The 11,559-nt window shown below is 41.4% G+C and overlaps 1 protein-coding gene across 3 annotated transcripts in view; it reads right to left on the bottom strand.

Annotated features, from left to right (window-relative positions):
• MIA2 (MIA SH3 domain ER export factor 2) overlaps positions 1–11,173 on the bottom strand; it is a 51,234-nt gene extending 40,061 nt beyond the window's left edge. The window contains exons 1-5 of one of the 3 annotated variants that reach the window (XM_075192558.1): positions 10,993–11,173; positions 7,984–8,117; positions 6,836–6,922; positions 5,216–5,330; positions 1,666–2,373 (exon numbers count right to left, since the gene is read on the bottom strand). In XM_075192558.1, the coding sequence (XP_075048659.1) occupies positions 1,666–2,373; positions 5,216–5,330; positions 6,836–6,922; positions 7,984–8,117; positions 10,993–11,107 (1,159 nt within the window). In that variant the 5' untranslated portion in view covers positions 11,108–11,173. Of the gene's footprint in view, positions 1–978; positions 1,625–1,665; positions 2,374–5,215; positions 5,331–6,835; positions 6,923–7,983; positions 8,118–10,992 lie in introns of those variants that run through there. The other 2 variants (XM_075192559.1, XM_075192560.1) reach the window with 2 other exon arrangements.
• Positions 11,174–11,559: the final 386 nt, after the last annotated feature.

The raw sequence follows: 11,559 nt of genomic DNA on the forward strand, positions 1-11,559 counted from the left end.
CAGGCAGCACTGGAATCAGGACATAGAGCATAGACATGGACAGATCAGGACAGGCAGCACTGGAATCAGGACACAGAGCGTAGACATGGACAGATCAGGACAGGCAGCACTGGAATCAGGACACAGAGCGTAGACATGGACAGATCAGGACAGGCAGCACTGGAATCAGGTCACAGAGCATAGACATGGACAGATCAGGACAGGCAACACTGGAAGTAGGACACAGAGCGTAGATATGGACAGATCAGGACAGGCAGCACTGGAATCAGGACACAGAAAGAGGTCATAATAGGCTGTACAGCAAGTCTAGTCTGTAAATGGACAGAAGTAAATAATGGGTAGCCTGATTGGTAATAACTAGTGCAGACACAGAGGACTGGCACAATGAAACCATTTGCTTAGGCTTTGTGCATAGGCCTGAGTGCCTTAAATATCAAAATCAAGTACTGACAGTGAGCAAGTGCCAATATATGTGCCCTACATCGTGAAATACACATAGGTCAACACCCCTATACTGCAGAGAGATGACAGAGCAGTGTGGATAGAGAGGCATGTGGGGGCTATGGTGGTGGTATATCAGATTGTTTGACTAGATCTAGGTAACAAAGAGTAACTGTAAATCTTGGCTCTGTGGTAGGAGATAAGTTCTCACTATTCTCACTGCCCCTGGATTTTGTGCATTCAGTTGCAAAATATATATCTGTGGCATGTGATCTGGTCGTCTGCTTCTAGTAAATTTGAACTGTATCGATAGCTCCAAGAAAGCAATATTCATCCAGCGTTATTTCACCATCTGAATTTAGATCATGCAATCTTGACCCAAATTTGTAATTCCGCCATTGTACAGGGTGTTCTCCTTTCTTACTACTGACCCTTCCACCGCTCGAATGCTAAGTTCTTCATCTGTTTCTTTCACATCATCCTGTGCTAGGCCTATATTTAGATTAATTTGTCCTACAACACGTCATTCTGGCATACCTGTCTGTTGGTGAGAAGACAAAGAGACATCCTCTTCCAAACTTATTTTGTCTTTAAAGGAAAAAATGTCTTCTATAGAGTCTGTGTGGTCTCCATCCAGTTCTGTTTGCAAATGTTGTTTAGTTCTAGATGTCTTCTCATGTTTATTGTCTTCTGCTTGTATCGTGCTATCCTTTGCTGCTGTTGCATCTTCCAGATAAATCAATGGCCCATCTATCTCTTTAAGGCTGAAGAGTTCAGTCTCAGATTGACCATCTCCTACTAGTAGAGATCTGATGTTGTGGACAAGTACGTTTCTTTTATTCCCCTGTGACGATATGTCAAAATTAGGGTCCGCGTTCTGTTCATCACTGTTAGCTAAAATATTATCTTCTATAGAATGTTCAGCAAACTCTGAACCATGGTCATTTACAGATGTGTCTGAAAACTGGATATGATGTTCTATCCCTTCAAATTCTACCTGATCCTTTTCCCTTATCTTAAAACTATCACCTTTTTGTAAATGTAGAATGTTTGATACAACAGATTTAAACCAAGGGGGTGTTACATGTGTGCTCTCAATTGCACCAGGATCCTGACCTTCTAAATCCCCGTTGCTTTTGAGATCTTGTTTTTCAGATATTCTACTCATTGTTTGTTGGTCAAATTGACTAAATGTTACATGCTTATTGTAATCATCAGACCCACCTGTCTCTGGTCCAATGGTTACAGTAATATCAGGATTTATTTCAGTGGCCTTTGTCTCATCATCTGCTGGTCGATCCGTTACAGATAAATCTACTTTATCACCTTCAGCATTGATAGCCATAGATTCGTCATGATTTGGACTCAAATTCTTTGATGTTGTTTCACTGTTGGTTTCATCTATACTTTGATGAAATTCTTCCTTCTTGACTTCCTTCTTGGCCCCAAACCCTAAAACACTGGCAAAGTTAAACCATTTTGACTGTGACTCTCCACCATTATTGGTTTTATTGATTTGTTCCTGGTCATTTTCTTGTGTGGGTGTAGGAAGATTTTCTCCATCTGTTTCAACATCCATATTTTTATGTGCCATCAGTGTATCACCATCCTCTTCTTGGGGCTCTTCCTCTGTCTTTCTTTCTCCAAAAGGCAGAAGATTTTCGAGTGGGTCACCCAACCAGGCAGATTTTTCTGTCTGAACGTCCTCAACCCCTTCGGGTTCAACTTGTTCGTTCATTGTCATTTTCCTAGTCAGAAAAGCTTCCTCCTCTATAAGATTGGCATCAGTTTCTATGTCTTGTTTATCTTGAGTTCTACCCATGCCAAACCACCCGGCGATGCCAGAGGGAGTCCAAGTTGGTTTGTCTGCGGCTTCCTGATCTAATTCCTGGTGGGCGACATCAACTTGTGAATCTTCAGTAGTAGCTTCACCTGAAGAATGAAAATGTTATATGTCAATATCTAACAGTAGAAGCATTAACAGTTTAAAGGGGTCTGTGCAATCAGGCAAATATGTAGAAAGGGGTTACACATTCCCACTGATTCTTTCAAATTTGTCTCCTCTCGACCACTTTGAATGGTCATCCACCAGGAGTCGGTGGCAGAGCTAGGACATGCACAAATTGTAATGAGATGAATCATTACCATATAGCATGATACACCACTCTGCCCCCTCTTCTTTGCGCCAAAATCATTTGTAACATCTAAGGGGGTAAAGGTCAGCTCTGATCCTATTTGGAGCAGAATTGCAATATATTCAGTAACAATATATTACATATGGCGCCACTCTGCTCCAAAGATGGAGCACTGGGGCTCTAGGTATGTTAGTTCATAAATCCCAAAGTATTTTGAACTTTGAACTTAAGGCAAAGATGGCATGCTGTACCCATTACCTCTCTGAAAGATCGCAGAACAGCGGAAAATTGGCAGCAGGGTAGACAGGAAAGGTACTGTGAATTATTTTTTTCAGGTTTGTGGCACCAGGTACACACATGGGTCACTATCATTATGATTATTAATATTAACCTTTATTTATAGAGTGCTACAAGTGGTCCGCAGCGCCGTACAGAGAACAAAGAACAAGACAGTACAGGGTATAACAGTACAATATAGTAAGCAAATAACACTACAACTCTCAACATAGCTACTGATAGCCTGGATGGGTAATGGGGTACAAGGGGTAAGTCCAGTGCAAGGTGAAACCTGTGCCCATTAGGGTGAGCGCAATAAACAGATTTAGAGCCCCTGATAGAGGTGCAAAGACAGTGGAGGAGTGGGGTGCATATGCAGAGAGCCCAAGGAGGAGGTGCGCAGTGTAGCTGGTGAGCAAAATTTATGGGTAATGAGAACAGGAGGGAAGAGGGCCCGGCTCACCAGAGCTTACAATCTAAAGGGAAAGGGGCAGACAAACGGTTGACACAGGGGGTGAGCCAATGTGAGGGGATCTGAGGGCAAGAAATAAGAGTGGGAGAGATGGAGGATGAAAGAGGGTGAGATATACTACATGGTGACATGGTGAAGTGGAGGACTGGTAGGCAATGGGTTTTCAATTACCGTTTAAAGCTATACAGGCTAGGGGATAGTCTGATCAAACGTGGGAGATCATTCCGGTGGTGGGGGACATCATGGGAGAAATCTTGAATTTGGGAGTGAGATGTGGTTACCAGAGTGGAGGAAAGGAGACTGTCATTGGCCGACTGGAGCAGGCAGGAGGGAGTATGTATGGAGATTAGGTTGGAGATGTTGGGAACAGTAGAGTTGGAGAGGGCATTGTAAGTGAGGGTGAGGAGGTTGAAGAGAATTCTATAGTGGAAGGGGAGTAAGTGTAAGGCTTGGCAGAGATGGGAGGCAGATGTGGAGCTAATTCTAGCTGCAGAGTTAAGTATAGAAAAGGATCGAGATGGGAGCTGGGAGGCCAGTAAGGAGAAGATTGGAAGGTTGTAGTAATCAGGTGAGAAATGATCAGTGAGTGGATAAGAGTTTTGGTGGAAACCTGGGAGAGGAAGGGTCTGATACAAGCGATGTGGCAGAGCTGGAAGGGACAGGATTGGGCAAGAGATTGACTATGGGGGGCAAAGGAGAGGGAGGAGTCAAGAATGACACCCAAGCAGCAGAGTTGGGGAACAGAAGAGATAGTGGTGTTGTCGACACTGATGGAGAGGTCAGGAGGGGGAAAGACTCTAGATTGAGGGAAGACAATGAATTCAGTTTTGGCCATGTTAAATTTGAGAACGTGTAAGGACATCCTGGAGGAGATGGCAGAGAGGCAACTGGACACCTGAGAGTGGAGGGAAGGGGAGAGATCAGGTGATGAAAGAGCTGAGTGACGTCGGCATAGAGGTGGTACTGGAAGCCGAAGGAACTGATGTGTTCACCCGGGGAGGAGGTGTATAGAGAAAAGAGCAGAGGGCCAAGGACAGAACCCTATGGGACTCCTATGGGAAGGAGGATGGGTGGGAGAGAAAATCAGAGGTAGAAACAGAAAAGAAGCGGTTGGCAAGGTAGGAGGTGAACCACAAAAGGACGGTGTCAGAAAGGCCAATGGTATGAAGGGACTACAGCAATGACTGCTGTTAAGAGCCAAAATTTAGCTTGTTCTTGGGAGGAGTTAACCAGACGTGCGTTTAATGCTGACTGTGGACAATCTACCGTAATGATTCTGATATTTAGTTCACCTTCTGTGGAGGAAGACTGCATGTTGTGAGAGGCACTTTCCTCAAAGCCTTCTCAGCCCTGCAATACAGTCTGATTTTTTTACACCATTCCTATGGCAGTAGTAATCGGGCCCCAGCTTTATATTTAATAGGGTGCTTTATACACCATCTAGATGCATTCTATATGGGTGAGCACATTTACTGGGGCAGATAATGTTAAAGTCAGTAAAGCATTAAAATGTACAAATGTTCTCCCGAACTCATGGAAGAGTAGACAACCTGCCAGATCCTATTGAGAAGAATTAGGTGCGGGCCGTGATGAAGCGACTCACTGCAAAACGCGTCATCGTGGCCCCATCCCCCACTGCCCGATGATATCAGTCATTGCGCAGCAGGGAACAGGCCGCTAGGACGTGAATCCTGTTGACACTTCCCGCGCACTCGCCCCTTGTACCTCTCCTCTTGGATCTCCCATAGGGGAGGTTTTAGAAGTATAAAACAGGTACAAAAAGAAAGACGTACATAGAATGAATTTTCCATTCTGCTGACCGCTTGTGGTCCCCTTTTTTTTTTAATCTCCAATTACCCATTTCTCTGTACATGTGTAATATTAGACTTACCTCCTGTTGCTGTATTCTCTCCCATTACTAAGAAGTCATCATGTTTCTTATGCAAAACACTGTCCTCGTTTTCAAAAAAATATTCACCTCCATTCAAACAAACAAAATCAATTTCCTAGAAAGAAACACAGAAGTAGAGACGTTTTTTTTGCTGTTAATTTATGTGAGTTAGCAATGTAATTATAACAATGCGATAGAAATCCCCTCTACAGAATATTGCTTTCCTTGAACGTTTTATTAGATAATCTATTATAACATTTCTAAAAGAACGTGTTATGACCTTCCCTGCACCTCAGCAGCAACAGATCACTTGGTGTAGCCGAGAAAGGCGGCAAGAGGTTAAAGGTTTCCAAGATTGGTGAATGTAAAGAGATGGTGGGTGGTATCCACTGTCATTACCTTAATGTCGCCATAGGAGGCCACCTCATTTTTGAGGTCTTTCGAAGGCTGGAGAAGTTCACTTAAAATGAGCAAACTGAGGGAAATGCTAGTTTGTGAACGGTACAAAATTGATACCCGAACTTCCTCTTAATTTGCGCAACCGAGTCTATTTCCATATTTCTATACCCAACGTTTCAAGGAGACCACCCACTTGCTGGTCTGTGCAAACGCCCCCTGGAATATGGGGACGTGTCTACTTTAGGCCAGGTTTATGGATCCTCCTTGATATGAGCTTGGTAGAAACAGAGGTCCTGAGTCATTAAGGAAAATAAGGCAAAAAAAGGAGTAAGTTTGCTCCGGGGCAAACCATGTTACAATGCAAGGGGTGCAAATTAGTTTATTGTTTTGCACATAAATTAAGTTCTGGCTGTTCTTTCATCTAACACACAAATACTTGATGGCTTTATTTTTATACTGAAATTTAAATTTGATCTAGGACCTGCCCTACCCCAACTATAAATGTCTCCCCACATTTTTAAATTTACCTCCCCCCTCCAATGCAACATGGTTTCGCCCAGGTGCAAAGTTACTCTTCTTTATACTTTGCTCCCCCTAGGCCCAGAATCTTTATCCCGTTACCACTTAAGAACCACCCCCTCAATAATTTAAACGGTTACATTTTTCTTCCAAAATGTTGGTGTATTTAGCTTAATTTATGTTTTAAAACATGAGCGTGAGGGGACATTGAATCCTTATCACATTGTGTGTTTTTATTGCATTGGTTGAAATGCACCAAAAATTGTATACATTTCTGTGTAATTGAAACTGGAAGGTGAACCAATGTTAGGGGATAGATTTACCCAACCTTGGAGATGTTGCACATTCTAGCTACCATTTATCTAGTACGTTGTACAAAATGATAGCTAGAATCTGATTGGTTGCTATGGGCAACATCTCCAGTTTACCTTTTTAGACTGTTTGATAAATCTATTTATCAAAATAGAAAGAGGAGTAACGAGAGCAGCTCCTGTCCAATCAGGTCTCATGCTCCAATTTTTTTGCCCTATCTTTGGGGGTTTCTGAAATCGGCCGCTTCATTTACATTACAAGTGCAGAGAAAAACCGCTATTTCTTCCAATATTTGAAATGTCAATGTTGTATTGGCCTCATGTTGTACGTTCCCTTATCGGATGGCCTATAAATAGAATAATCAATAATATAGACCTTGAATAAAATTACCTGCGCAGGGACCTCGACTTCCTCTGTCGCATAAACTTCTTCAATGCTGACCATATCTTTGGGAAAGAAGCCATATGCCTTTCCCTTCTGAAAAGAAAGATAAATAAGTTTTGTTCCCTGCAGTTTAAAACTACCAGCATAGAGGAAAGCAAGATCTACAGATAGAAACATTGGATGGCACAAAACAATAGAGACTGCACACCCGGGTCATTTTGAGATGTGTGAGATTGATATAAAACTAATTATAATCATACTTTCCAACTCTCTCGGAATGTCCGGGAGACTCCTAAATTCTTGGTAGGTCTCTCGGACTCCCGCCCACTTCCTAGTGATTAGTGGGGAATCGTGTCATTTTGGTCCCATCCCTCCTGGGGCGGGGCCAAAGTGACACAATTGTCTCTAACCTGTCCTCTTCCGCCCCCCAGCCGCGCCCCACCTTCTGGGATCTCCCAAAGTAGGTAAGTATGTTCTAAATTAACCTGAACAAATTCCATATTTGTCGCAACCTCAGTTGCACCATTTATGGGGCCTATCTCTGAAACATTATTTTGCCTTAGATTAAGGCAGTTTTTAGTATGTGGGCCATTTAACAGCAGCGTAACGTCAGAGATATCACTAAATGATCACTATGGGCTCAACTTATACAACACTGATTGTACAACACTGTGGAATAGGTTAGTGCTATGTAACGAAAGAATAGTAGTAATGGTAATATTTTATCCACAACTGCCTGTTCTACACTGTATTCTCCACTGTACTGCTTCTTAAACTAAGGATAAGGCACAAAAAAACGTGAACTGAACACAAAATAAGCTAAAATGAAAACACCTGTAAATGCCTAAAAATATTATTTATCAGGGATCGTTTTTTTTGTTGGTCTTTTTTAAATCGCAGATTTTCTGCGATTTTTACCGTGGGATTTAAAACAGCAATTTTATTAATGGCAAAACCCGGGGGTTGACAAACAATATCAGGCAGCAGCAATGCTCTGCAGACCCAGAACATCTCTCATGTATTGTTTCGGTTGTCCGCTGAGATTTGGGATGACAAGAGCATTGTCACTACACTCACAGCTCCTCTAACCATCAGAGGTTAGCAAAAGAGGTGTCATTTTTTTGTCTCAAGACATTACTCTCTGTTTTACTTACACTTCCTTGCCAAAGGTCTTCCCTCTCTCCAGTAAGTTTATAATGAACGTTGATTTCCTCTCCCGTTTTGAAGCTTAAAAATCTGCAGTCTGGCCCAGCGTAATCTTGGTTTGCTGAAGCTCTGATCATCACACCTGAAAGACAAATGATTTAGAAGATAACCAATCAGTGAATAGTAATTTGTCCTCTGCAAAGTACATTTTCCCTAAAAAGACCCTTCAATTGTCCGCACACCTCTGCCATTGGTGGGCACCGCATCGGCACATCAACAAAGTGCTGACTGGTGAAATGGTGTGACAGTGGCTCCAAATTGGGACTGTCCCACCCAAACCGGGACCGTTGGGAGGTCTGAGGTCTTTCAGAGGGGCCCTAAGAGCTGAGCTTCCCATCTCTGACTCTTTCAACCAGGCCCTGGGGCTTACAGCGAAAACCAACCAATGTCAGTCCACTTGTCATAGGGTTTATGTAAGGGACCAAGGGGTAAATGTATCAAGCTGAGAGTTTTCCGGCGGGTTTGAAAAGTGGAGATTCTAGCTATCATTTTGTAGAATGTGCTAAATAAATGACAGCTAGAATGTGATTGGTTTCTCAAACCCGCCGGAAAACTCTCAGCTTGATAGATTTATCCCCAAGTGACAAAAGACGGTTATTCAAAGACGAGACGAGAAAAGATCAAAGAAATAAGAAACAATGGAGTTCTAATTTAATTAATTATTCAATAAATTTTTTGCACCCTTCTGTATTAAACTGAGGTCCTATGGACATTTCATAGCCAACCTTGGGGTATAATTGCCACTTTCAGGGTGATACTTATTCCACTAGCCACCACTGGATAGGAACAGGCTGGAGAGAAGCTCCCAATGGTTTTTCTAGTAAAGGGTTGGCACACTTCTGGTGGTAGTCCTGACAGTTCACAGGTTTTTCCGTAAGATATCAGTTGTCAGGGATTACAGAAAATGTTACTGGTAGACTTCCGCTACACGTGGCTCACATGGTACTAGACTATTAGGACACTACAAATGTACTGACTGATGACGTGCGCTGTGTCTTTAGCGCCAGTAAGAACAATGGTCCTCAATTCTGGCACAAGTAGCTCTTGTGCATTGACACATGTAAAACTTAGCTGTAAATTGAATATAATAATGTCTGTGACTTTATTATACAATCATCATAGTATTGTTATTACACACTAATTACAGTATGGTAGAAATATCCCACAAGAGAATTAGCAACCAATTTCAAAGTTAAATGGGCCCAAGGACAATTCCATCTTGCACCATTTTTCTTTTCTGCCACTGCTGTGTGCCAATGTGTCCTAGATGTGCTAGGAACTGCCGTGTGTTTGTGTCATTGCTCTGTCGCTTACCATCCAGCCAGGTCGCTGCAGTATTTGTTTGAAAGTGTATGAAAATAATATTGTGATCTGTGAGGTGGTCAAAATTGACTGCAAATGGCTTGAAATTAGTGTTATTGAGGTTAATAATAATGTAGGAACAAAATTATGTGATTTTAGCATATTTTAGGATTTTTTGTAAAAAATACAAAACCAAAACAAAAACAGGTTTTGCTAAAACCAAAGCACAAAGCTAATCCAGATCCAAAACCAAAACCACTTCACGGGGGTCAGTGAGCATCTCTAATTATAACATGAGCCCGTCATCTGGTCAAGTGTGGTCACAAGCGTTTAATAGCCGCCTGGGAGACCACAGAACTGGACTGCTGCGATATGAAAGACACTTTTGTTTTTCCAATACCATGTACACCCGTGAGGGGCAACGTGAAGTAGCTGGAGGTAAAATGAGTCCCTCCAGCCTTCAGAGGGGCTTCAAATAGGAAGGAGACCTTACCTTACCTTAAGATATTCCTTATGTACTCCTAAATATGCTGGCCCTTAATTATCTTGATATTATTTTCTGACTAAATACAATTTATTGCTGATATTTGCTCTTTCGTGCATACAGATTCACTTTCATGACTGATAGTTCTGGTTTGTCAGATAGGCCACTGTGAACTTCATAGAGCTGCCATTTGCAAACCTTTGTGAAGTTTCTGACTTTCACTGTTGGACCCATAACCTGTTAGCAGCAGATAATTCAGGACATTGTCCAAGTGTTTTTAAAACAGGAGGTTATTATTAACAAGCAAATGTTTCCAGTAGATATTTACACTGTGTCCTAACCAAAAAATCATACTCACTTTGTTGTTTTCTGCATCTTATAAATCAAAATTTGATCTAAATATTTTTAACAGTGTGCAGAAAGAGAAGAAAGAAGTACAAAGTTTGTAATACAGCACTCTGGGAACCCTAACAGTGCAGGTTTTCCATCTTTACCTGCTGGAGCACAGGTGTAATCATTACTGAATGATACATTGTAACAGATCCACAGGTGGTATAATTATATCACTGGTCATCTGGAAAACCTGCACTGTTAGGGGCCCTGAGAACTAGATTTGAGAAATACTGGCTTAATTTGTGTAGAAAAAACAATATTTATCAATCCAGGTATTATTAAACCACTATTCACTGACTGCCTTTCCAGCTAGGAGTCTAAGAGCATATAATATTCAATCTTCTCTTTATCCTACTTTGTATTATCTAAAACTAGCTGTAAACAAGGCATATGAACTTTGTCCCTTCATGTGCTAATACCATAGCTAAGGTTTTTCTAAACAAGATTTAAGCCTGTTTTAAAAAAAAACAACAATGTAATCGCAGCATTTACTTAAAATGTTGACATTTAAGTCACAGTTTATGATATTTTTGCATACATAAATGAACTCCTTTATTCCACAACCATTTCCTCACTAATAAGTGATGCAATTTTTTGGGCAGTTTCAGCCAAAGGGGGAAAAAAAACTACTATGAATTTTTGGTGCAAGCGGAAAGCAAAAGTCTTGCAGGATAAAACAAAACAGAACAATAAAACGTTACATGTTGTTGAGGGAAGATATGAAAATGAGTTACTTGAAATTAACAATTTGTTGCCCAGAGACCAGTTGAGGACTTACTTTCACAGTGGTCGTCTCCACATTTTTTCTTGTCCGAAAGAATTTTCTGACTCCGAATCTGTTGAATGAATAATATAACCAGCACTGTAGCACTGTAACCCCTCAATCCTACCATTGTGCTGCGATAAGCGGTGTCTAGATCCAGATCTATATATATATCCTCTTTATTCCATGTCTGTGTTCAGCTCATATCGCTGTACAATGACTGAGGCCTCAAGGCAACAGCCAGATTAATAGTTAACTAAATCCCTTTATATATTGTCCCTAGAGGTGGGTTGTATCACTGAGCTTTACAAACTTCTATCTCCATACACAATGACAGGATTACCCAGGGAAAGTGTGGGTTACTTTATATAAAAATCACAAATCGATATAAAAACCATAAAAATATTTTAGATTAAGATACAATTATGCAAAGGATTTTCGATTGCACGTTAGTTGTCTTGCCTGCACTATATTAAATAAAGATGAATAAACCGCATTCGTAGGGCTGTGAGATTCCACAAATTGCAGTGGTTCGCTGCCAGTGGATCCCTGCACGAACGTTGGGCTGAAAATACTGGTAAT

Source organism: Mixophyes fleayi, chromosome 12, assembly GCF_038048845.1.
Source record: "Mixophyes fleayi isolate aMixFle1 chromosome 12, aMixFle1.hap1, whole genome shotgun sequence".
Classification (NCBI taxonomy): domain Eukaryota; kingdom Metazoa; phylum Chordata; class Amphibia; order Anura; family Limnodynastidae; genus Mixophyes; species Mixophyes fleayi.